Below are 26,508 nucleotides of genomic sequence, written 5' to 3'. Positions count from 1 at the left end.
TGTGAGTCTCGCGTGGCCACGTTGGCAGGTGGGTGCTGTGTGAGCGTGTGTATGGAATTAAATGACTGTTGCGTGCTGCATAGTGGGTGGGGGTGCTGAGTGTCTGGGCTGGGGGGAGGGCTGATCTGTTTGTGTGGCTTTGTGTGCGTGAAGGTTGTGCAGACCAGCGCTACTGACAGACCATTCTGTGTTGATGGAGGTGTTTCCTATCCACTCTGTGCGACGGAGTAGCCACTAGTAACCTGAGGCTTTGAGCACTTGGAATGTGGCTAGTGAAACTGAGGAACTGAAGTTTTTTGTATTTAATTTTAATTAATTTGAATGTAAATAGCCATGGGTAGATTAGACAGAAACCTCAAGACTTGTTCTCCACAGACCAAGTGGTGTGCATCCCCCTCCGTCTTATCCCAGAAACCCATCTATGGGGGCACTGACCCCAGCAGGTAAGTGGACCCGCTGGAGCCCCGCCCCCGCGCGCGCGCGCGTGTGCGCCCGTGTGCGCCCGTGTGCGCGCCCGTGTGCGTGTGTGTGCGACAGTCTGAGTCGCACAGAGGGGGCTGCTGCAGCCTCCCCCCCGCCCTCCAAGTCCCCAGGAGAGCAGTGAATCAGCCTGACAATGAGGTGAGTCATTCATGAACTGCTCGGCCTACCCAGCAGGCGGGAAGCAAACGTCAGCCAGCCTCCCAGCCCTACCCCCTACAACCCCCCAGTGGGATCGCTCAACCCCACGCACTGCAGATGTTGAAGAAACTGACGCGGGCGAATCAAGGCACCAAAGCTCATCTCCTCAGCCCCTCCCTCTGGTTTGCAATCCATTCATCCCCCAGCCCCTTTCTCCCGTCGGGTGGAGGGTGGCCTTATGAGTCATCTCAAGATCTACGCCCCCAATCCGACACCCACCTGCTCTAGCCTCTCCCAGTTGGTCTTCCTCCAAGGTTGGGGGAGGGGGAGGGGAAAGGAGGCTGGACCCCTGGTGGGGTGCCAGGGTCCGCCTTTGGAAGCCAGACTGACCCACTCAGAGCTGTGGGGGTGGGCAGGACTCTGGGCAGGCTGCAGCTGGCTGGATCTTGGAGAGCTGGCATCCAGCTTGCTTGGAGGAGCTTCAAGAGGAACGGGGTGGCAGGGAAGGAGTTCCTGAAGTGTGCTGCCTCCAGCACCTGTGGCTGGGGGGGGGGGGCAAGAGTATTCCTCTGGTTTCCAAGGAAGTCCTACATGGTGTCTCCCCAGTATCCCCAGTACCTGACAGTCTTCAATGCCTGGTAGCTTCTCTCTTCTGCACCGCCCCCCCCCCCCCCCCCCGCTTGTTCCCCCTATCACCTATACACTGCCACTCCCACGTCAGCCTTCAGCCGTCAGTCATCTCTTGTACTGAACCCCCTACCTGACGCTTCTGACTTGGACAATGGGTCCCATGGTAGTGTCCCTTACTGGGTCGGAAAATACTATCCAAAGCCTTAAAAATGTGTAGACCCTTTGACAAAACAACTCCACTTCTAAGAATTTATCCTAAGAAAATAATAATCGAAGGGCGCTTGGGTGGCTCTGTTGGTGAAGCGTGGGACCCTTGATTTCAGCTCTGTGCTGACAGCGAGAAGCCTGCTTGGGATTCCCTCTTTCTGCCTCTCTCTCTGTCCCTCCCCTGCTCACACTCTGTCTCTCCCAAAATAAATTTTAAAAACTTAAAAAAAGAAAAAAGAATTTGTGGCTTTATACAGGAGAAAAAACGATTTATTAAATGTTTAAAAAAGCAATTTGTGGGCACAGTCCTGGGAATTCATTGTAAGTGGGTACTTATTGGGGTGATGACAATATTTTAAAGCTGGATTTTTGTGATGGTTGTACAACGTGGTAAATTTACTAGCAAATATTGACTTGTACACCGAACATGGGTGACTGTTATGTTATGCAAATTGTACTTAAAAGTGCTTAAAAACTGATAAAAGCCATTTCCTGGGCTATCCGCCATTAAGGTCAGTCTTCCAAGGGGATCTGGGGCGTGGATGCCAGATAAAATAAAAGACACCCACTTAAATTTGAATTTCAGATAAGGAATAATCTTTTAATATAAGTATAAAAACAAATACGTTTTAAAAAGTTATGAACTTAATATAATAAGTATACAAAATTATTCTTTCTTTATCTGAAATTCAAATATAACTGGGCATCCTGTATGTATTTTTATTTGCTAATTCTGGCTACCCTCGCCTGGAGTCCTTGCTCCTGCAGGTTTCCTGGAGCAGGGAAACAGACTTGGGGGAGGATATCTGGGCTTGCACCCCCACCCATCCCCAGGGCAATTCTATAAAGCCTGGGAGTGTGAAATGGGGAGCTCAGGAGCCAGAAACAGCAAGGTGAGAGAGGGTGGGGAAGGAGTCATTTCCGGTGAGGAAGGTGAGTACCTTGCCCAGGGAATGGGAGTGGCCAGTAGCCTATCAACCACCTCAGAACCCTGGAGTGGTAACACCGAGGTTGGGGGGGGGGGGTTACCTGGAGCCTAGCCGGCCAACCTTTCACACAAGTACTGGGTGTCAGGCCCCAAGGACGCAGTGAGGACGATGTTGTCCATCTTTAGAGGTGATAAAACAGATTCGAAGAGTTTTAAGTACGTTTCCAAGTTCATGGCTAGGAAGTGGCCAACTGGGTCTTTGTACTCCGTCCTTGGGGTGGAATCCAGTGGTTAAAACAAGCAAGCTCTGGGCTCCACTAACCTGGGCAATAGCTGCACCCAGAATAGCCTTTGTTTTTACTTTATTTTATTTTTTTAAGTTTATTTATTTATTTTTAGAGAGAGAGCACGAGCAAGCGAGGGAGGGGCAGAGAGAGGGAGAGACAGAATCCCAGCACTGTCCGTGCAGGCCAAGCAGGCTCCCTACTGTCAGATCACGCATGACCTGAGCCAAGATCAAGTGAGATCATGACCTGAGTGATCATGACCTGAGTGAGATGACCTGAGCCAAGATCAAGACCCAGACGTTTAACCAACTGAGCTACCCAGGCGCCCCAGAATAGTCTTTGTTTTTAAACAAATGCCTAGCTTGTCGTAGGAGCCATGACGCTAGCTTTCCCCAGGCGTGGCCGTTGCTGAGTGTAGAGACAGGGGTCTGGGGCAGGGAGCCATCTTCACTTACTGGGTTTGTGGCTTTTGGCAGGTTTGTTAAGTCTCTTGAACTTCATCTTTTTTTTTTTTTTTTTTTTTTTTTTTAGATAGAGAGTAGGCGAGAGTGAGAGAGACTCTTAAGCGGGCTCCACGCTCAACATGGAGCCCGATGCGGGGCTTGATCCCAGGAGCCTTGGGATCATGCCCTGAACCAAAACCAAGAGTCGGATGCTCAACCAACTTAGCCACTCAGGCGGCCCTCCTGAACCTCATCTTAAAAGTGAGCTAATAACAATCACACCCACCTATGGGTCAGAGGATGACACCGAATGGTACAGGGAAAGTCTGTTGTCTGCTGCTCTGTCTGCCAGGCAGGATGGACGTGCCAGAGACCCTGCTGCTTAAGGATGATGGAATGTGCCTTCCAGACATATGAATCAAGGATTTCCTGCGGAGGTCCTGGGTCCTCAAGGAGTTTCCTGGAGAAAGATGACAGAGCTGTCTCTGCCCGTTTGGGGAAGACCCCCTCAAAGCTGGGGAGACCTCACCTGGTGCTGTACCCAGAGAGCCTGGGTTGTGCCCTGGCCTGCCACGTACTGGTTGCTCAACCTCCCCGGTCCTCCTCTCCTTGTCTAGAAGATGGAGTTCATAACATCGACCTTGTAGAGTTGTGAGAACGAGAACATAGGAGACAAGGCCCTTCAAAAAGGAAGTCGCTTGACAAATATTTACAAAAAGGGGGGGCGAAACGTATGTCACCTGAAGACTGTTTGCTGGAGGGAAGGCAATTAGGCCGGGTTTTGAGTGGTGATAGTCCTTGCCCCTCCACGTAGCATGTAAGTCCATGTTTGTTCTCTTTTGTTTTATGACCTTTGGGCCAAGAGGGTCTTCCAGAATTAGAGGGTCCAACCCTCCAATCACAGAGGGGAAACTGAGGCTCAGAGAGAGCAGATGATTTGCGTGAGCTTCTAGGCCAACCTGACCTGTGTCTCCCAGACTCCCTCCTTCCCCACTGTTCCATCTTGTTTTCTGGGGCTCTGTTGTTTCCAAAGGATCATAAAGTTCTGAGAGGGCAGGCACATTTGCATACTCTGTTCCCTCCCAAACACCCATGCTCTGCCCAGAGAAGAGCTTCTGGAGGAACCTGCGGACATGTGGGAGGTGACTGACCACAGCTGTCGCTTCCAGTCTTGTGTTCATGTGGCCTCGACTCTTGAGCAGGCAGAGAGGAGCCCTGTATAGTCCAGGAAATCCCGGGCCTCATTTCCAGGTCCCAGCAGGGATGTGGGGGAGAGGATAGGCTTCCTTTTCAGCCATCCCCCTGGACCTCCTGCTCTTCTTGCTGTTAGAGGGGTAAGAAGGTTCTGTGTGAATCGCTCCAGGCTCCTGGGGGGATCTGGGCTAAGAAGCATTGTCTTCTGTGCTAGGCCTTCTGGTCACCTGCTGTCCCTTAGCAGGTACCTACCTGGCTGCTGTGGGAGGCTCTTGGTAGATGTAACCAGAGGACTGGCAGAGAAGCTGCTCTCTCCACCCCCCCCCCCACTCTTTTTAAGTTTATTTATTTTGAGAGAGAGAGAGAGAGAGAGAGGCAGAGAGAGAATCCCAAGCCGGCTCTGTGCTGTGAGCACAGAGCCCGACACAGAACTTGATCTCACAAACCATGAGGTCATGACCTGAGCAGAGATCAAGAGTCAAACGCTTAACCCACTGAGCCACCCAGGCGCCCCTCTGCTCGTTCTCTTTGTGTGTGTGTGTGTGTGTGAATGCACCATGACAAATTGTGGTAGCTGCGCCCAGAGCAGTCTATTTTTTTTTAATGTTTATTCATTTTGAGAGGGGTTAGCGGCAGAAAGGGAGGACAGAGGATCTGAAGTGGACTCTGTGCTGACAGGAGAGAGCCCAATGCCAGGCTTGAACTCATGAGCCACGAGATCATGATCTGAGCTGAAGTTGGACGATTGACCGAGCCACCCACGCGCCCCCAGAACAGTCTATTTTAAGCAAATTCATGGGGCCTGAGTGGCTCAGTCAGCTAAGTGTCTGACTCTTGATTTCGGCTCAGGTCATGATCTTGTGGTTTTGTGAGTTTGAGTCCCACGTCAGCCTCTGCGTGCTGACCATGCGGAGTCTGCTTGGGATTCTCCCTCTCTCCCTCTCTCTCTGCCCTTCACCCACTCACGCTGTCTCTGTCTCTCTCACAATAAATAAATAAGCTTAAAAAAAAAAACAAAAACAAATTCATACCTTAATCTATGAGCCATGATGCTGGCTTGGTCGTTACTGAGTATGGAGACAGGGACCTGCTCCTGATCTCTGGTCCAGGAAGGCAGGAGCTGGGTGGCGTAGGAAGGGACAGACAGTGTTGAGGGCCAGGTAACACTCAAGTGAATGACTGAGGCTCTCACCTCCAGCCAGGCCTTCTTGGTTTTGGTTTTGTTTTTGTGAGCTACAACTGTAGAATTGTTGGCTCGCAGAGCTGGAAAAATCCTCGGAAGTTAGCCATCCAATCATACCATTTTACCGATGAGGAAACTGGCAGAGGAATGGCAGCTTGCCAGGCACCTGTCACTCTTCCTCCAAAACATCTCAGTCAAGATGACTCTTCCTGGATGCTGGCCTGAAAGCAGTTCCCTTCAGCCCTAAGCCCAGAGAAGAGGGCCCTAGGGGAGAGGAAGGAAGGGCAGGAAGAAGGAACTCCTTTTCCATCCTTCCTTCTCAACTTCACCTTGTTGGACCATCCAGAAAAGTCTCTAGCTGGAAGGAAGGGAATCCAGCCCAACCCTCTAATCCTACAGATACACAAGCAGAGGCCCAGAGAGAGGAAGGGACTTATTCAGGGTCACACAGAGAGACCTGAGCCAAACTCAGGCATCCTGGGGGCAGTTTTCATTATATTCTGCACAACTGGGTCCTCAGTGACGCCTTTGCTTTGTGCCTCAGGGCACATGAATTGTTTGCCCTGAAATAAACTCTTCTGCCCCTGGAACACATTGTAAACAGCCCAAGGGCAGGACTTAAAGCATCTCAGGGAATGAAGGTCCAGCCCAAACTTTGAAGTCCAGCTTTATGCTTGATGTGGTCACATCTGCCATCACATCTAATTTGGAATTCACAGAATGTCAGAACTGAAAGAGACCTTAGAGAACAGAAGTCCAAGTCCTGTTTCCCAGATAAGGACACGAAGGTCCAGAGGGAAAATGACTCATCCAACAACACACCAGGATAGAGCTGATCGTAGGACCCAGATTGTCTCACTTCCTGTCCTGTTTTCTTATTTTTTTTTTGTGCAGTCCCCACAGTACCTTGCACTGTGTTAGCCTCATAACCTTTCAATATGCTCAATAAGTTCTTGCTGGATGGAATAGAAACAAGGTGCCTTATGTACAAATCACCCTTGGTAATTGACAAAAGACTTAAAGAACGTACATTTCCTTTGATAAATATCTAGTAAATATCTATTGCTTGGGCTTATCAGCTCACTTTTCCCTTGTTCTATATTATTTTCTGCCGGAGGCTATATTTAGGCACAATTGGACTATTTCCACCCCAGGCACTCTTTGGAGGCCAGCAAGACCACTTAAGTGCTCCTCCACCATAGACTGGAACTGACCAGAGCCTCTGGAATCCTGTCTGTGGATCTGAGGATTTCTACTGCATAAGAAATTCTGGGTGAGAGTTTGGAAGTAAGGGTGCCCTGTCTGTTCCTCAGGAATGCTAACCTTATCTTTTTAAATTTGTATTATTATTATTTTTAAATTTATTTTTAAGTAATCCCAACACGCAACATGGGGCTTGAACTCACAACCCTGAGATCAAAAGTCATCTGCTTTACTGACCAGGTGCCCCTAGGTTATGCTAACTTTGGAGGGCCTAGGCCCGGGTGAGCCAGAGGGGTGTGGCAGCAACGGGTGCTATCAGTTCAGGAGTGCCCGCTGATCGGGGAGGAAGCTTGTTCTGTCTCCTGGTCCAGGTACTGGCCAGGGCATTTCTCATGATTCCAAATGGGAGTTGCAACTCCCATAGTCCTTAGCAACGTTGTTCGCCATCCTCATTCTTCTCCCCTGATGCTTCTGCTTAAAGTCCAGTAGCGCTGCCAACCTGTCAGGCTAATAGGTTAAATGTCCAGCTCTCCTCCAAGGTTGATTTCCTTCCTACCAAGGGGCCAAATTCACTATTGGATCCCAGGGACAGAAGTTCCCTAATCATCTACTAGGTTCTATCTGCAGGCTCCTTCTACATTGGGAAACTGAGGCAGCATTTGAGACAGACCCCTGATCCCTGTTTCCATGGTGAATGGTCTTAGCAAGGGCCTACTCTAGGGACTCATAACAAAAGACAGTTTTATTTTCTGCGAGGAACTCTAAGTTCCTTAAAGGCAGGTTCATTTCTGTATCCCCAGCACCTACCACAGGTAGTCAAAAACATAATGGAGAGTGAGTGCAGGATTATTTAACCCCCGCTTACCTGAGAAGGGGAAATCTGAGGGCTCCTCAGGGCCCCTCATGATGAATTCTTATAACCCCTGGGGCATTTGGCCCCTGGGGAACCGAGGTGATAATCTCAGGGGCATCTGGAGGAGACACCTAGAGTGCTGGGAGCCCAGCCCCTTCGGGCCCTGTCCCTTGTATTTGGGAGACAGACGGACCTGAGTTTGAATCCCAGTTCTTGCCTGCGTGAACCCTGTGACGTTGGGCGAGTCAGCTCAGCTTTGCTGCACCTCAGTCCCCTCGTCTCTGGAATGGGAAGGGCCTAGCCAAGGTGCTCTGTGACAGTTATTGACATCTATCATCCCACGTGGGGAGATGCTTTCCCCGTGTTCTGAGATCTTGAGAGAAGAAATTCTAGAGTCTTCAGTATCCCGAGGCCTTGACTGAGTACCTGCTATGTGCAGGGTGAAGTGCTAGGTACTGGGAAAGCACAAAGAAATAGGATCTTATCTCTTTTCTCAAGTGGCTTATACTCTTTTTGGGTAGGCAAAACATGCACTGGGAAAGCAAAATCCCAACCCAATCCAACCCAACCCAACCGCCCTAGAGACAACATAAGGTTGATCAAGAGTAACAGCAATTGGGTGGCACCATCTTTATGGGGTGGGGGCAAGAGGATCCCTGTCTTGGAGCGACAGGGGATGACCTGGGCAGGGGGGGGGGGTGGTCTTTCTGCCTAGAGTCCATTGTCTAGTCAGAATGTGCTTCCTTTGGCTTAATGTTTTTTTTTTTTTTAATTTTTGTAACATTTATTGATTGAGAGATTGAGTGGGGGAGGGGAGAGAGGGGGGGAGACACAGAATCCGAAGCAGGCTTCGTGCTCTGAGGTGTGAGCACAGAGCCTGATGTGGGGCTCGAACTCACGGGGTGCAAGATCATGCCCTGAGCTGAAGTCCAACACTTAATGGACTGAGCTACCCCGGTGCCCCAATTTTTTTTATGTTTATTTACTTTGAGAGGGAGAGAGAGAATCCCAAGCAGGCTCCAAGCTGTCAGTGCAGAGCTCCATGTGGGGCTCAGTCTCATGAACCGTGAGATCACGACCTGAGCAGAGATCAAGAATCTGATGGCTTAGCTGACTGAGCACCCAGCCACCCCAGCTTAATCTTTTAATACTCATTCATTTCACTCAACAAATATTCATTAAGTCTTTTTGTTGTTGTTCCAGGCACTGTGCTGAGAGGAAATGTAGGGTTTCTGCACTCAAGAAGCTTACAGTTTAGGGGAAGACAGGGACACTGAACCAACAATGCCATAAATAGGTGCATATTTGCAAGTTGCTATCAGGGTCAGTTAAAGCATATAGAACAAGGGGAATTAATTTAGCTTAAGAACCAAAGAAGGCCACTTTCAGGAAGTGATATTTTACTGAGTTCTATGGATGAGTAAGAGTTAGCCAGGCAAAGAGAAGAAGGGAGTGGAGCATTCCAGAAATTAAAAAAAAAAAAAAAATAGCGTATGCAAAGGCCCTGAGGAGCAAGGGGCACACAGTTCAAGAACATAAGAGAAAGCCAGCTAAAGGAAGAAAGGTGAGCTGGGTAGGGACCAGATCATGTAGAAGCTTCTAGGCTGTTTGCTTTTTTCTCTAAGTATGAAGAAAGGGCTGGCTGCAGCAAAATCCCCTGGGGTACTTATAATATTTGTGGTCCCATCCCCACTGAAAAAGGTAATTTGTAGGTACCCCAAAGTTTGGAAACCACTTTTCTGGGCCAGATACAGATTTCAGTGACAAAACTGGAAAGGTTTTAAGCCCTCCCTCTATTAGATGTGTGTTCTGAAGGGGTCACCCTGGCTTTGGAAGAACACTGGGATGGAGGCAGGGAATGGACCTGTCATGGAGGCAGCTAGTATTTCAGGTGAGGTATGATTTGTTTTAGACCAAGGGGTGGGGTTAGAGATGGGTCAGAGTGGACTGATTCCCGAGACACTTTGTAGGAAGAACCTTTATCATTCATTACAGAAACATTTATTTCGGTCATTTACTTTTTCTGATTAAGTAAATCAGATATACAGAAAAACTTCAGCTATACAGAAAAAGATGAAGAAAGCAAAGGTAAATATTTAGGTATATATTATTTTAGGCTTTTTTATATGGATACGTATTCAGACATATGGATCTAGCTTGTCGTGTACAATAATGAAACAGTTCTGTAATGCTGGATCAATGATTTTCTTTTTTTTTTCTTTTAAAAAAATTTTTAACGTTTATTTATTATTGAGAGACAGAGAGACAGAGCATGAGCAGGGGAGGGGCAGAGAGAGGAGAAGACACAGAATCCGAAGCAGGCTCCAGGCCCGAGCGGTCAGCACAGAGCCCCACGGGGCGGGGGGGGGGGGGGGGGGGGGGGGGGGGGGGGGGGGGGGGGCGGGGAGGAGGGCTGGAACTCACAAACCAGGAGATCATGACCCGAGCGGAAGTCAGACGCCCAACCCACTGAGCCACCCAGGCATCCCCGGATCAATCATTTTCAAGAGAACAGTGTATCGTGTGCATCTTTCAGGTCAATATAGACGTGCATAATTTTTAATGTCTGGATGGTATGCTGCTTAGTGGGTGTACGCCAGTTCCCTACTGATGACTAGTTAGGTTGTTTCCAACTTTTCACATTATTATAAAGAACCTTCTTACCTCTGTACTTATTTTTGAACGCAATTCCCATTTCCTCAGAAAAAACTTTTGTTAGTGAAATTACCGGTCATTGACAAACTGTCTAGGTTTAATTACACATACTCATAGAGTGTCCTAAGGGGAGTTGTAGAGGAGCAGGGCATCAAAGTCGGGAACCGGAAGTCTTCCTTTTGAAGGCCTTGAACTGTTACAGCCATACTCTGCCCTTTCTCAGTTTCTCCTTTCCCTGGCAAGGATGCAGTGTGGGCGGTGGGATCTGGAGGATTCGGGACCTGTGCCAGCCCTCCGCCTCCAGCCTATCCCCCTAGGTGGGGTCTCGGCGGCTCTCCCAGTTCCTAGGAACCCATCTCCAGTTGCCCTCCCCCACCGCGGGAGGACGGGTCAGGGAGAAGCTTAGGCAGGCAACGATTGCACCATCCACGGTTTGAAAAGGAAGTCGAGGGAGCGCAGGGAGGAAAGTCGAGCGTCCCAAAGGCCGGGGCCCAGGAGTCAGACCGGGTCCCCTGCAGCGCTCCTTCCACCCCTTCTCGCAGGGCTCGGATCCCTTGCCTTCCACCCCCTCCCCAGCCCAACCCTTTGCTGGGTGTCGGCCCTTTAAGAACCTATCCCGGTGGCGCTGCTGGCCCCGCCCGGCGGGGAGGGCCGAGAGGGAGGGGAGGAGTTGGTGGTGGCTGAAGCTAGGGTGTTGGGGGGGGGGGGTCTGGGTCTATTTTTAGCTCTGGGTCGGGTCACGTGACGGGAGTGACGTCTCCGAATGTTGTTGTTGGTGGCGGCGGCGAGCGGAGCCGGAGGAGCCGCCGCAAAGATGGAGGAGCCGTCGAGGAGGCGCTGCCGCTGCTGCCGCCGCCGCTGCTGCCGCCGCCGCCCGCGAAGCCGGAGCTCGAGCCGCAGGGGGTGAGCCCGCCGAACCACCCCGGATCCCATCTCCCCCGGGTGCCCGCGACGCGAGGCGGCGCCCCCTCCTCCTGCCGTCGCTGCCCGCGGGCTCCCCGCGCGCGCGCCGAGCTCCGCGCCCCCCTTCCTTCCTCCCGGCTCCCGGTGCCCGGCGGCGCCCCCCGGGAGCATCGCCAGCCCGGGAGCCGGGCCTCGGGGTTATTGCGCGCGCCCCTCCCCGCCACTCCCGTGCAGGGGCGCGTTCCCTGCAGGTGAGGGAGGGGCCCGCCTCCCCGCGACCCGCACCCCCTAATGGCCCGGAGACCAGCCGGGGCTTCCTGATTTGCCCCTTCCCAGGCGGCGCATGTTGCGTTGCAGAGCGATTTGAGCCCTGCACCCGGATTCTATGCAGACCCCTCTACGCTGGACACTCCTTTCTTGGTACTCTGAGGTGAGGGGCGCTGCCCACCCCGCAGCGCTTCCACCCAGACCTAAGAACGCATCCTTGATTTTGTGTCCTTGACTTCCGTGCGTGAGGAGGGGGCCTGTGGGCCCACCTTACTTCTCTCTCCCATTATTCTCACCCCCTCCCCCGTGAGGCGTTACTGCGTTTGTTCCCACCCTCTCCACCGTCTGACACCCTGGGGCCAGAGAGAGATGAAAGCTACCCTCCTTCCTGTCTGGGGTGGATGCCCCCCGTTTTTAATCCTGGATCTGTATCTCATAGAGGCAGGGTCTGCTCTTGCCTTTTAACTTGAGGGAGGCTGCCTCCCTACCCCACCCTTCTCTGGGGCCCTGGGGAAGATGAGAACTGGCTGGGTGATAAGGAATTGATTTGGGAGTCTGGTTGTTGGGGGGAGAAGAGGGGAAGGTGGGGGGTGCCTCATTTGGGGGAAGAGGTGACCATCTGATACCGCCACTGTTGGCCTTCTGAGATGAGGTGTGTCCCCAAAGAGGAAGGGGTAGTAGTGGCTGCAGTTACTTTTGGGGGGGGGGTGCTCAAGAGACCCACCACCCTGACAGCGATCACTGTGCTTGTGGGGCCTGGAATTAGTTTTGGCAATTTGGGGTGATGATGGTGATGGTTGGGTTCACCTGAGAAGGGAGGATGATGCCAGATCTGAGGAACAAAAGGAGGCAGGGGATGGGGGATCCAGGAGGCTTGGCCAGAGGGACTCCTGGCCAGACTGCCCTGCAGGACTGGAGCTGGAGACTGGGTCTTGCCCCGGGCCTCTTCAGGTTCCGAGGACTTAGACAGAAAGGATCCTCAGTCCGAGTTCAGGTGCGAGGGCCCCGGAGTCTGTGCTGGCTGTTGAGATGCTGGGCTGGGCTGGGCTGGGCTGGGCTGGGCTGGGCTGGGCTGGGGCTGGGGCTGGTGGGTGAGCCATGTTGGGGGCTGCCTGCTTCTTCCTTCCAGTCTTCTCTCCTTCCTAAAACACAAAGCTTGGGACATCTTGGTTTGCCCCCTGCCCCTTTTGAATCCTCTCTTTGCTCTGTCTCCCCTTGGACTTAAATGTGGACTCTGTCTTGATAAGGCAGGCAGAGGTCTTTCTGAGTTAGAGGGGTGGGCCCCCAGTATCCCCACTCTGTCCTGTATATGCATGTCAGGGGCCAGAGAGACAGAGACCAGGTGTAAGTTACTTGGGGGGCAAGGCTGGAGGACATGTTAACTCTGTGCCAGCCTTCCCTTCCTCCCCAGTATATCCTCCCCAGTAGCTGGACCTAGTAATGGAGGTGGGGGGCAGCGGTATCACATGCCCCACCCACTCCAAGTAGCAGCAGAGACAAAGGTTTGCTTTCCTTTCCCTAGGGGTGGCATCTTAGCTATGTGTTTAGAAATGGGGCCTGGGGATGGGGGGTGGTGTGGTTTGTGTTTCTGCCTAAGGGGGAGGGGGATCAGCTATAGGAGCTGGGGGGAGTGCAGTCGGTGCCGAAATACCAGCTGCTCTTTAATAATTAATTCTTCCTACTCACATCCCTTTGAGGAGGGATGTCTGGAACACGGCATCAGGCTCAGCCAGCCTGCTAGAGGACGCACTCCTGTTGGGGGGGGTGGGGGAGAGACTGCGAGGGGGGGCGGTTCTTGGCATTTTTGGAGCACTGTCGCTTGCTCATGAATGAAAACCTGATGCAGCCCATGAGGGGGCCTATTGTAGTCGACTTTGGCTAATTAAACTTTCTCTGCCTTTCTTCTCCCCTACCCCACCTCACCCCAGCCCCCGCCTCAGCCCTTTCTTGAATGAGGACCCTGTCTGGTAGTGCTGGGGAGGGGGGTATCGGTCTGCCTGAGGTTTTAGGGCAAACAGACCCGGTCTTCTGCCCTCTGCCTCCACCTCCTCCCTCCCTCCCCTCTCATTCCCCCCCCCCCTTTTTTTTTCTAGAAATAGCAGCCTCCTCCATCTGGCTTGTGCAGATGCCTGGAGCTGCGTCTGAGCAGACAAACAGAAATGGGCCGATTGCAAAAATGAATTTGTCAGCCTGGTGCCTTTTTTCCTTTCCTGTTCTCTCCCCCTTCCTTTAGTTTGGGGCCTAGAGATCCAAGTCAGCCACCCCTCCTGGCTCTGATAATCCTGGGTTTCTGGTGGCCCAGCTTGGGGGAGGCACAAGGTGGAGGGAGCTCTTGGAGGCTGGGGAAAGTGATCTGCCAGGGCCACAGTCAGCAGGGGTCAAGATCATAGGTCTTTTGTGCCCGTGGGATGGGATGTCTGGGCTTGCAGCTTTCTGATGAGGTCTTTGCAACTGATCTCAGATTCTGGGTAATCTCAGGTTCACAGGGTTTGGTTCAGACAGCTCCACCCAACTGTCTGTGACCTGGGGAGGGGACCCCAGGCTGCAGTGCTCAGGACCTGGGAGAAGGCTGCCTGTTGGTGCTGGAGTCCAGGTTCCAGAGAGGCTGTTGAAGGGACACCTGACTCCCCAGGAATTCTGAGGGAGTTGTTTGAGGGACAGATCCCTGCAGGGCAGCCCTGTGAACTTGTGGCCTTGGGGTCATTACATTGTTCCATGCCTCCCTTATTTGTCTGCCCTTCTCCCACCCTCTGCCAGAGTTTTCATTACTCATGAATGGGGTGGGGGAGTCTTTGCCCTACCTCCCCTGGTTTAGCCATGAGCTTGTGGGGTGAGGCGGGGCCGGTTTCCCTCATTCCACGCCCTGCCATCCTGGCTGGAGGTGGGAGGTGGGTTTGGATCCTGGAGTGGGACAGAGGTCTCACTACAAGAGAGAGTTGATGGGTTGGAGACTGGGCTCTGGGGGTCTGCCTGCTGATGATGTCACGGAAGCCAGGCTGCTCACTGGTCAGGCATCAAAGTGTTCTGTTACCCAGAAGTGACACCTCTCTCGGTCCCTCACTGCCCACCGAGACCCTCGTATGACTGTAGCCAGCAGTGGAGTTTTTGGAGCAGAGGAAGGACCAAAGAGCCAGGTTTTAACCATTCCCCTGTCCTTTTTCCCTTTCATGCCCCACCCCAGACAAGAATCTTTGCCTGTCCGGATCAGGCAGTGAACTCTGCTTTGTTTCCCAGGGAGGCCCCTGTTCACTCAGGAGGAGGCTTGACAGAGGGATGGGGGCGGGGACGGGGGGGGGGGGGGACTCAAAGTTGATCTTAACTTAGGTTTTGTACCGTTGAGGTCCTGCCCCTTCTGAGTGTGCCCTGCTATGGAGGTGCCGAGATGGGCTGGGCCACTCGGGCTGCTGGGAATCGTGGGAATTTCTGAACGTGTGTTCCCCAGCCCACGGGAAAGGGTGTGAACAGGACTGGGCGCCAGCCCTGGGGTGGGCACGGGCTGAGCTGCCTGCCCACGCGGGCCCGGCCAGGGCACCAACAGCCCCACCTGCTACATTCCTGAGCTTGGCCTGAGCCCTGTGCAGCCTCTTTTGTCCTTGCCCCACATCTGTGCCTGCTGGGAACAATTCAACCCCTTTACTCTGCCTCATCCTAACTCCCCATCTGAGTGCACCTTTCTCCAGCTATAGAGTGCAAACCTTGTGGATGAAAGCAGGGGACAGCAGGCTTAGGAAGACTTGAGGTCTTCTGTGTGTGTGTGTGTGTGTGTGTGTGTGTGTGTGTGTGTGTGTTTCCTGTGTCCGGGCCATGCCTGACTCCCTGGCTACTGGCTCCAAATGGACCCCTCTCCTGGAATCCTTGATGACAGTGCAGGGCTTACTGAGAATTAATCCTGCCAGGAGGTGGGGCTGTCCAGGGGGGAGAGCTGGTTGCTTGTCCCTGGCTGGGGGAACCAGGTGAGGGCTTAAACATATACCTCCTTTCAGCCTCACTGGATCACTCAGCTACCTAGTTTTCACTGGGTATTGGAAGACCTGCCTTCATTTGGATCAGATGAATGAGATCATGTCTGGGGTGGATCATGGGCTGTTTAGGGATGGGCCCAGGTGGGTGCCTGTGTAGCGTCTGAGGCTTGAAGAGTACCTGTGGGGCTGGAAGGGGGGTGGCGAGTTGCTGAAGGAGTGAGGCCAGGTTGGAAAACTCACGGTCCTGTAATACTGGGCTATCCTCCATTATTGTGTTGGTCTGGGCATACCTGTTATTGGGGTCTTTGGTGCCTTGGCACAAACTGGAAAGAAGGTGTCCCTTATTCTGGGTGGTCTCAGCCTGGCTGACTCATTGCTTGGCAGGCAGAGAACAGGTTGGTCTTCAGACCTCCTGGCACAGGGCACAACCTGTACAACACACGCAAAGCCCTGGGTTTGGGCCCTGGACCCTAGTCCGGGGAGTGCTAGATGTGGGGTGCGTGTGTCTGCTTTTCCAAATCCCTGGAAACAGCACGGGTTATGGGTAGAAGAGGCGGCTACCCTCTTTCCTGGACCTGTTGTTGAATGGGGGAGACCAAGACAGAAACCCTTCACGATTCCAGAGTCGGGTGACACGAGGATCAGAGAGGAGGGAGAAAGTGACTGCGTTCCGATCCCAGCTCCGGCTTCTGGGGCTGGGGTACCAGTTTCTCCCGTAACTTTTGCCAGAGACTCCAGATCAGCCTGCCTCGCCCCACCGCCGTAGACGGTTCAAAGCCTCCCCGCACTTTTTTCCTTTCGTGTACACCCAGTCCCACATCAGGCCCCCCGAGCGAACGAGTCTGTAAGGTCTCCCCACCTGGTAGTGGGCACTGTCACCTGAAAAGGAGTTTGGGTGTGGCTTCTGTAGCCATTTCCCTTTCCTCGAGTGCTGGCAGCCTCACCAGTTAGAGAAGAAGCGAGGGTCTGGCTGTTTTTGCTGATTTCCTCTGGGCCCCTGGGGCAGATGTCCCTCCTTCTCTTCCCCAGGTGTAAACTCACAAGCCCTGAGGTCTCCCTCAACTCTCATTCCTGAGTTGGGGGCCTCTAACCCTGCTCCGTCTCTCCCTAGGGATGCCGTTCTGAGTGCCTGACTGCCTCGCCCCGAAGGATGGCCTCTGATGGGCATTAGAGGCACAGCGGCCCCGGGCTCCTGTCCCGTCCGTCTGTCTGTTTTCGTCTGTCTCTCTTGACATCACCGCAGCTCCACCCCCTCCCGTCCCAGCCCCCAACGCCAGCTTCCTGTGGGCCCAGAGCCGGCATGAACTCTCCCACCGAGTCGGGTAAGAGCTGGGAGGCCAGAGAAGGGCACCCTGGGGTGGTTTTGGCTAAATGAGCTTGTGTGAGTTTCCAGCCAAGGCCAGCTGACCTTTGGGGTCTGAGCTGTAAAGGAACAAGGGGGGTCAGGAATGGAGAAGCCTTTGGAGAAAAAGACCGAGGCAAACCTGAAGTTATTGAGCATGGGGTAGAGCTGGAAATTGATGAGCTGACAGTACAGCCTGGCCCTGGGAGGACATGGGTCCAACTCTGTCCCCGTGCTTACCTTCTCAACTAGGGAGCCTCCAGTCCCCCTTCTGCCCTGCCCTGTTTGCCAAGACAGGCAGGCCTGAGAAGGGGACATGTATCCCTGAATGTCTCTGGGCCATCTGAGGATGATACTAGAAGATTTCCTACAGCAGCCGAATGCAGCTTCCTTTTTTGTGGTGGTGTTTCTCCTCCTGGTGGAGAGTTTCTCTGTGTTCCATGTTTTTTTCTTAGTGGAGGTTCGCAGGGCCTTTGGCCTTAGCCTTTGTTGGGATGTGTGGTACCGGGATGGAGGGGCGTAGTGATGCGTTGGTAGAGGAGTCTTGGCTTTCTCCTTTGAGTCTGGGTACCCCCTCTCTTCTTGGGCCCTGGACATGGTGGGTTCCTAATTTGGGGTCTTTGGCCCTGCAATTTCCTAGTCCCCTTTGCTCCTAGGAGGCTGCCTCGTACTGCCAGAAATAGTCTATGGGTGAGTCTCCAGGCAGATTTATGGATGGGTGGGTCTGGGTGTATGCCCATGAGGAAGTGTCCAAGTGGCCCGAGCTGGACCCTCAGGAGTTTCACAGGAGGGTCATGGGTCAGTGTGGTCAGAGTAATAACTACCTTCTTTCCCTGGCTGTCTCCTTCGGCACGGTCTTAGAGGGTCAGAGTCCATCATGTTCCATTTTACCGCCCCCCCCCCCACCCCAGCCCAGCCTGTCCCCCACATCTTTTTCCGTAGGGGTAGAGGGATATTTCCCCATCTTGTAGAGGCAAGAGAACTAGGGGCTAGAGATGAAAACCCATTTGCAGGATGGAAGCAGCATCAGGATCCAAGGCTTCTCCCATCTCATTGCTGATCATTGATTTGCTGGACCTGATGCTTTCTTAAAAAAAATTTTTTTTATTATGTTTATTTTGTTTATTTGTTTCTGAGAGAGAGAGAGAGAGAGAGAGAGAGAGAGAGAGCGTGAGCGCACACAAGCGGGGAAGAGGCAGAGAGAGAGAGGGAGACACAGAGTCCAAAGGAGGCTCTAGGCTCTGAGCTGTCAGCACAGAGCCCGATGAGGGGCTTGAACCCATGAATCGTGAGATCATGACCTGAGCCAAGGTTGGGTGCTCAACCTACTGAGCCGCCCAGGCACCCCTAAAAAGATGGTTTTTTTAATGTTTATTTTTGAGAGAGAGACATAGTACAAGTGGGGGAGGGGCAGAGAGAGAGGGAGACAGAATCAGAAGCAGGCTCCAGGCTCTGAGCTGTCTGCACAGACCCTGATGCGGGACTCGAACTCACAAACTGTGAGATCATGACCTGAGCCGAAGTCGGATGCTTAACCAGCTGAGCCACCCAGGCGCCCTGGACCTTGGCTTTCTGTTGTGGGGACCCAGTGCTGGCGCTCTGTGGCAGAGGTCCTGACCAGGGTCCTGGGGGTTCTGTAGACTCAGGGAAGCTGGCAGCTGGGGGGATTGTTTGGCTTTGCGCCGTTTGTTTTGGTCAAGGTTGTGCCCCTTCCCCTTTCCAGCAGGACATACTCAGGGCATGGGCCGCTGGCAGAGTAGGGCCCCGGCTGGTGAGGGCTGTACTCCTAAGACTCCCCACATCAGCTTTGCCTGCTGACCCCCCTCCTGCGGGGTCTTTGTTTCCCTTTTGGAGCCTCTAGTCTCTGTCTTTGCCTTCATTGAACCTGTGGGGGCTGTGGCGGGAGTTAGACGTGGAGAGGTCTGGGTGACTCCCGTGCTGGGGGAGGCTCTGACTTCCTGCTTCCTCCTCTGAGGCGGGGCTGGCCAAGGGAAGGGAGAGGCCTGGTGGGTTCTCCGCAGTCCCGGGCCCACCTCAGCTGGGCCCTGCTGCGGCATGGTCGCTTGTGCCCTGGTCGCTTGTGCCCAGCAGCAGGGCCCAGTTGCTCCTTTCCTCTGAGCTACTGTGCTGACCTATCTAGGCGCCACCTGCAGTCACACCGAGCCTGGGTCAAACCCTTGGTCAAGGGAACAGAAACTGCCCGGAGGCATCTGGCTGTGGCTTGGGAAGGACATTTCCCGGCTTTGGGATTTTATTCCCTTACGGCGAAAGGCTAAAAAACATCACCCTTGGCTAGATGCGGTCACTAGGTTGCCTTGCCAGATGCTGGTGGCCCAGGTTCCCCTGGCAGCTGGTTCTGCCAGGGCTGGTAGGAGTGTGGTGGTCGATGGAGGTGTCCACCAGCGCAGGAGGCAGGCAGCCTGGGAGTGGCTGCTGAGCCTGGCCAGGAGGGGCCTCTGGGGCCTGGAGAGCTGGCCTCACCTCCTGGCTGGTTTTCCAGATCCCCCCAGCAGGGGGAGATGCTGTCTTCTCATGTTTGGGAAGGAGTTAGAGGAGGAGGGGGCCAAGAGACTGGGAACCACATTTCAGGACTGTGGAGAGGCCTCAGAGCTGGGGATCGTCGCCCGGAGGCTCTCCCCGTCCAGTTTTCCTGGGGCTCCGGGGCTGCCTCTCCTTGCGGAGGAAGAGCTGCTCTGGGCCGGGGGCGGGGGGTGGGGGGATGGCTCGCCTCCACACAGCTCTTCCTTTTTGAGGGGCCCCCGCGTCTCCTGTTCCCAGGGCTCAGAGTGGTATCTGGGCTGGGGCTCCTGGTGCCTGTGCCTGGCACGGGCCTGGAAAGCACGTGCCTTTGGCTCCGCAGAAGTAAAATGAAACTGTAGCTGGGCGGGTGGGTGTCCACTTGGCCCGTGGACACTCTGAAGGGAGCCCCAGAAAGAACGTGGGGCCCTGGGGCTGGGGACAGAGGTAGGAATGATGAGACCGGGTAGTGCCCGGGACCTGGGTGCCCTGGCCCCTGAGCACCCCTCCCCCTCTCCTGAATCCCCGAAGACTCCCTCCTCTCTCCTTAGGGCACAGAACAGCACTGTTCCTTGGTTCCCTCCACTCTCTCTGGGTGGGAGCTTTCCTATTTGGCCAGTGCTTGCTGAGTATCCCCAGCGTGCCCAACCCTGAGCTCAGCCTGCGGAGGGGACACAGAAGGAAAATAGAAGATGGTCCATCCCTGCCCTCCTAACAAACGAGTTAGTGGGAGAGAGTCTCCTGGGTGAGGGGCGGCAGGCAGAGGGAGCAATTTGCTTCTGGGGCTCACCCCTCCTCCCCCGGGGGTAGGAGCTGATTGACTTACCTCTGGGCTGGGCTGAACGCCAGCATTTGACCTGATTTGCCTCTTTTGCCGTCTTGGGAGTACAGGCAGAGGCCATTGATGGGGCCGCCTGCTTCCCTGAGGAGGCCACTCCCTGGTGTCTGGCTTCTCTTCGGGCCAAAGGGGGCTCAAGGAGCGAGGCTTTCTTTATTTTTCTGGAACTGGTCGTTTCTGCTCCCCTCAGTGGGGTTGAAGGACTGACAGAACCTGCCGCCTGTCTGGGCTCAGACAGGCCAGGTTGGAGGAGATGCCCTGGCACCTGGGACCTGGGACCGAGGCCTGCTCTGGTCCCTGCCCCGTCCTCTGTGCTGTTGCCCAGAAGGGAGGGCAAGAGTGAGGCCCGCCGTGGGAGCCAGTCTGGATGGCGGCAGGGCCCCAGGAGGAGGCGGCCAGGTTCCTTATCCCCAGCGTGGGAGGGGAGACAAGCTTCATGACAACACCTGCCTGGCCAGCACCTCCCAACACACTCCACACTTTCTCTCCTTCCCTTTCCCAGGAAGGAGGGAGGGAAGGCAGCTGCCCCCTCCGGGTGACCAGAGAAACTGGGGCATGGGTGTGGGGTGGAGCCAGGAACCTCGGCGTCCTGCCTCCCAGCCTCGGGCTCAGGCTCTGCCTCTGACGCCCCCCTCCCCCACCAGGGAAGGCAGGCACCCAGCCCCGAGAAGGAGAAAGTGGGTCAGTACGGGCATGGGCCTGGGGTCTGGGAAGTGGACTCTCTACTTAGATGCCCCCTGGCACACCTGTGCTTACTGTAGATTGGGATCTGCTCCGCCCTCCTCTTCCCTGCTTCATCAGTCGAAAGGGATTGAAGGCTCAGATGGGACGGCAGGGTCAACCCTGAGGGGATGTGAAAGCTGCCAAAGTAGGTGTTCACGTTTTTCCGGGACTTGGTTTCAAATGGGAGGCTTCAGCCAGCACCTAGCGTGGAACCTGGCACACGCAGCTCTGTCTGATGCCATGGGCTGACGGGCTCCAGCATGATAGGGGCTCAAAGGGCAGGAGAAAGCTGGAGGGCAGGCCGGCCTGATGTCCCCAGGGCCGCAGGGCACCTAGTACCCTCCCTCGATCCAGGGTGCTCCTGAGCCAGCCCTCGGGTTTTCACTACCCCAACCTTTTGTGCCCAGGAAATGGGAGCCTGGAGGAACTCAAGGAGCCAGCAATGGCCTCTTCCCCTCCTCTAGATTTGGAAGGTTAGGAGGCCTGAGGCCGGCCTCTGAGGGAGGGAATGAGATCGTTGTGGTCTGGAGAGGATGGTGCCAGCCGCCAATGGCGTTCACGCACCCTAGGCTTGGTGGGTGCTCTGTGAGGTTTGTGGGATGACACATGGGGGGCTGGATGCCTGGAGACAGAGAAATGAACCACGAGGAGAGGGGCTGTAGAGTGGGAAACGTTGAGGGTTGGACATGAGGAAGACCTTATTGCATCACCTGAATCTCAGAAGGAGAAAAGACAGACACTTGTTCTCACCCCAGGCCTCGTCTCCAGCTCCCCTGGAGGATTCTGGGAAGTGCGTTGAGGATTGTCTGGTTGTCTGACGCTTTCCTTCCCACTTCGTGCTGTTACAGGAAGTCCTAACAGTGCTGGGAACTGCCCCGAGCCCCAGGCTGTGGCCACCTCTGGTTGCCCAGTCTCCTGGGTGCTTATATCTTTCCTATGCAAGGAGTTCTCTTTCCTTAGGTTTCTGGCTGCTCCAGGTTCTGGGGGCTCTGCTTTTGAGGACCTCCTCTCCTTCAGAACAGGGCTCCCCGACCACATTCTCCTGTGCCTGGGGCAGGCAGAGAGAGCCAGGACAGGGCTAGCCAGCCCTTCTGGTTGCTCCCAGCGTGGGTGGGTGGAGTCCTGAGCTGGGATGGGCTCCTGCCCCTGGCTCTCTGGGCTGCCTTGAGTCTGCTGCCCATCCCCTCACTGAGGGGACTTTGGGTCTTTGCTTCCCTTCCTCTTTAGAGAGTCTGGTTGGCCAGGATGAGGTTGGGGCAGGAGGTGGTGAAGGAGGTCCCCAGACCCACCCTGAGATGTCTGCCAACGCCAAACCCCTGCGGGGAGCACTGCCGCATCACCATTTTTTTAGAGTCTGCCTTGGCAGAGAAGCTGAAGCTCCAGATCTTTGTTCGGGTCCCGTTTCCCGCCCTCCACCCCAGTGTCCGTCTTATTGTGTGAGATCAGCTCGTCTAGCGCCTGGGAAAGCCCATTTCTGCCACCTCCCCGTCTATATGGTCCCCCACCTGAGGGCAGGAGGCCCCTCTGCTGTCATCCCTGCTTGGCAGAAGCTGGCTAGAATACCGGGCTGCAAGGAGCCACGGCTACCATGTCCTTGGTTGGCCAGCTCCTTCAGGGCTCCTGACAGGAGGGTGAGGTCATCCAGTCCAGGGAGAGGACAGGTGTCCCTGGCTCTGTGCCTGGAGTTGGGGGCAAGGAGGGGCCAGGAGGGGGCTCCAAAATAGCAACCGTGACATCAGGAAGGGGGAGGGGGACCGAGACCCAGGAATAACCAGGCTATTAAAAGGCTCCAGTGAGGTCAGGGGGCCAAGTGGGATCTCTGTACCAGTGGGAGGTATAACCCGAGGAGAAGGGACGAGCCAGCAGTGAGCAGGGTAGGCGGGTGTCACAGGTCCTCGTGTGCACTAGCCCTAGGTCCCAGTAAGGCCCCAGGAGCATGGGCTGCCGTGCCAGGCCTGGAGCCGGTCAGGAAGGGCTGGGTCCTGGCAGCCTCTGGAGTCTTCTTAGAGGGGCTCTGTCCTCACGTGTCTTCCTCCCTGGGTACTGGGGGTCATCGTACCTGTGAATGGAAACCCTGGGGCAGCTTCATGTGTTCCTTTGTGTAGGAGGCAGTGGGCTGTGGTGGTTAGCACTCAGACTGGAGCCTCAGACATCCCGGCCTTACCATTTAAGCAGCTGTATGACCTAGAGTGAGTGACTTCATCTCTGCCTCAGTTTCCCCATCTGCACCTATCTCCTGAGGTCATCGTGCAGAGTAAACGAGGTGATGTATGTGCTGCCGTTAGCATCGCACCTGGTACATAGCCAGGGAGGAGCTCCGTGTGCCCAGAGTGGGCAGGTGCCCCCGCCCCCCGCCCCGCCCCCCCCCCCACCCGCTCCCTTCCATGGATGCGGCAAGGCCTATCGAGGAACTCTCCCTGCCCCCTGGAAGGAAGTGGAGCAGCCCATGGAGGCGACACCCCTAGTGGGTAGGAGGGAGCTGCCATTTAGCTGCTGCTCAGGGGTCTCCCTGCTGGTTGAGGGGGTGGGGAGGCACCTTCCAGCTCCGAGGGAGGGCGGAAGTTAAATCAACTCCCATCTGGCTGTTAGAAGGACTCCAGGGAAGATGTGAGGTTAGGCCAGGTGGCCCTGTCTGCCACCCTCTCCCAGACCCTTCTGGTTTCTTTACCTGCTCTGATGGCGAGAGGGAACATAGAGATGGAATCTGGCTTTTCGGTGTCCAGCCCCTCGCCTGCCAAGAATAGTGCCAGAGCGGCTCCTGAACACATGGGTCCTCTGGCCTGTGCCCTTCTCCAGCTCAGCCTCTGGCCACCCGGTTCTGTGGCCTTGGCCCTGAGTGCAGGCCCTCCCCTGTTCCCATCCCCCTGCCTGGCGCTTCCTCCTGGGGTGGAACGCGCCTCCCCCCCCCCCCCCCCCATGGGGCCTCCGCCAGGCCCGGGCTCCTGGCAGCCGGCCGGCGGCTCCCTGAGCATGCTCCACCTATTTATAGACAGGGCCCTCCCCCAACTGCTATTTCAGTCTCCTGCCAGCTGCCGGCGGCTCATTCGGGAAGGAGGAGCAGGGAGCCAGGCCCAGAGCTGTCACCCAGGGCTGGGAGGGAACACAGAGAGCCCGCCTGCCTGCTGAGCTCCCCTTCCTGTCCCCTGAGCGCCCAGCCATACCCCGGCTCCTGGGAGCTGGGGAAAGGCCAGTGGTCCCATGCCCCTCTAGAGGAGAACCGGGCCTGTAGCTCCAGAGCCTCCTGGCTCCTCCTGCCGCCAGGAGTGCCCGGGCCGGATGAGGCACCTCCCCACAGCACGGGTCCCAGCAGCAGTGGCCTAGGGGAGCCCCTGAGCAGTGAGGGCCCCGCCCGACCACCTTCCCTCTGGCCGCCTCCCGCCTCTGGCGGCCCCCTCCCTGGCATGCTGCTGGTGCCCAAGGCTCAGGGGCTCGTGGAGATGCTGCAGACCATCTATGAGACGGAATCCTGTTTCTCAGCAGATGGGATGTCAGGCCGGGAACCATCCTTGGAAATCCTGCCTCGGACCCCTCTACACGGCATCCCTGTGGCAGGTAAGTGCTTTGCTGTCCCCGCCTGCCCTCTGCCATTGGGCATCCTTGTCCCTGGGGCTGAGCACCTGGCTCCAAGCATCTACCAGATGGGGTCCTGCTTAGATGTTTTTGGAGGGCTTTGTTGAGAACGTGTGGTCAGGGGAGCCGTGCTCACTGAAGTCGGCTCCCCTGCCCTCCCTGGCCCAAACCTGCCTTCCCGCCGTGCCCTCCAGCTGCACTCTGCTGCATTCTGGAGTCTCTTTGGCCTCCGGCAGGGTGGCAGGGTCGGCGTAAGCTGCTGGGGGCTGTGGAGTACTGGAGGATCCTGGCCTAGTTGGCACTGTGGTCAGAGGGGAGGAAGTGGGTCAGTGACCTGCCTCCCAGCGGCCTGCTCCCCAGGTCTGGACAGGGGCATGAGCCATAGCTGACTGTTCACGAGAGTAAAGGCCACCCCAGCTCCTGTGACTGAGTTCTTGGGGGCAGTGACTTCTGCAAGTCCCCAGTCAGGAGTTCCCCAGATGCGAGGCAGTTGTGGTAGGGTTGGGTAGAGGCTGGCAGCTTTGGGGTGTCGGGGGTCTTGACTTCCTTAGCTCCCCACCTCTCCTTCCGTCTGGCCTTGACTTCATCCCATCTCATGACGGCGAAGGCGTGTCACTCTGATTCTTATGGGCTTGAGGACCCCCTAGGACTGCCACTTTATCAGCAGGGACATTTTTGGCTCTTGCCGGGGGGTGGGGTCCCCCAGAGCTGGGCCACTCCCTCCCTCCCTCTCAGGAACCTGTTGGCAGCATGAGGCCTTTCTGGCACAGCCTTCCCACCAGGCCGGCACCACAAGATGCTTCTTCTAGGGAGGGGCCTGCTGGCCCCATGCCCGCTTGGCCCCTCCTGGCAGTGCCTTGGTGCTTGGGTGTGGGTGTCTGTGTGCATATGTATCAGGAGTCTTTGCCTTTGGATAGGTGGGTGTGGGTCCCAGGCTTTGAATTGGAAGGTGGGAGCTGTGTGCCTCCGTGGGTACCTGTGATTTGGCTCTAAGCTGTCCAAGGATGAGGTTGCAGCTGAACTAGGATACGTGAGAGGATGAATATTTTGGGAAGTTTTGGAAGATCTTTGGGATAAGGCCCGCCATCTGCCTGGGCAGTGATGCCTGCAGTGTTTCCTAGGGAAGGGGCATGACCCTGGGAACCAGCCCTGCAGGGTGCCCACGAAGGCCCCTGGGTTGGGGGCATGACCCTGGGGGCTGGCCGTGAAGAGGACCTACACTGGGAGAGAGTATGAACACAGGAGCGCTCTAACCCTGGTCTGGTTGAGCCGGCGGCTCTAACTGAAGACCCGGCCTGAAGCCCCTGGGAGTCGAGCTGGTCTCTTGGAGAGCAGAGGACTGACTGTGTAGAGCATTGCTTGCAGGCAGATGCCATATCGGTCCACCCATCCTGCCCTTCTCCCGCTGTCCCTTGCTTCCCGGCAGCAGCTGGCGGTTGGCCTGAAGTTTCCTCCTCAGCATGTTCTCTTACCTTCTTTCAAGTTAGACCTCAGAATCCTTGCGGGCTGGAACCCTGCTACTCTTTTCCCTTCCCTGAGCCTCCTGTCCTTGCATAGACCCCCCCCACCCCCTGCCAGCATCTCTCTCTAGATCCCTGTGCCCCCGCCACACGCGCACTGCCTAGCCTTCTGATCGGTGGTGTGGTCCATGCTGGCAGGAGGGAGGTGTGAGTCACCTCAGCGGCTCGGGGAGAGGGCTAAGAATGTTCCCCCTGCGCAGCTCTGATGCTGTGTCTGTGACGCGGCTGGGGACAGATATAGGCCTGGAGCTCGGCTGCCTTGTTTTTTTTTTTTTTTGGACTCTGGAATGTAAATAGATGTTTCAAATAGAAACGCTTTAACCTTTGGGTTAAAAAAAATCCACCCCGGATAAACACGGCCATGAGGGCCCAGGCAGCCTGGTGTTCCCCCACCCCCACCCCCTCCCGCCTCCTCTCCCCATCTCTTGATCAGTCTCCAGACAGGATGCAAAAGCCTGTGGCTAAAAAAGCAGGTGTCCAGGGACGCTTCTTGGGCAGTGTGTGTCGCCAGGCCTCCCCAGCCCGACGGATTGGGGAAGAGGACTTTCCGGGGTGGCTGTCTACCCTGGACTCTGCCTACTCCAGTGGCAAATCTTGGGAACCCTATTTTAGGGCTATCCTTCGCTCCGTGGGCTGTCTTGTTCCCCGTCACTTAGCACAGT

At 55.4% G+C, this 26,508-nt stretch overlaps 1 protein-coding gene across 7 annotated transcripts in view; it reads left to right on the top strand.

Annotated features, from left to right (window-relative positions):
* Positions 1-10,955: 10,955 nt before the first annotated feature.
* The window catches only part of HDAC5 (histone deacetylase 5), a 38,334-nt gene continuing 22,781 nt past the window's right edge, over positions 10,956-26,508 (top strand). The window contains exons 1-4 of one of the 7 annotated variants that reach the window (XM_043584667.1): positions 10,968-11,107; positions 16,448-16,658; positions 22,862-23,019; positions 24,237-24,308. In XM_043584667.1, the coding sequence (XP_043440602.1) occupies positions 24,242-24,308 (67 nt within the window). In that variant the 5' untranslated portion in view covers positions 10,968-11,107; positions 16,448-16,658; positions 22,862-23,019; positions 24,237-24,241. Of the gene's footprint in view, positions 11,108-16,447; positions 16,659-22,861; positions 23,020-23,788; positions 24,309-26,508 lie in introns of those variants that run through there. The other 6 variants (XM_043584669.1, XM_043584666.1, XM_043584664.1 and 3 more) reach the window with 6 other exon arrangements.

Source organism: Prionailurus bengalensis, chromosome E1 (genome assembly GCF_016509475.1).
Source record: "Prionailurus bengalensis isolate Pbe53 chromosome E1, Fcat_Pben_1.1_paternal_pri, whole genome shotgun sequence".
Classification (NCBI taxonomy): domain Eukaryota; kingdom Metazoa; phylum Chordata; class Mammalia; order Carnivora; family Felidae; genus Prionailurus; species Prionailurus bengalensis.
This window is presented reverse-complemented; position numbering and strand designations above follow the sequence as displayed.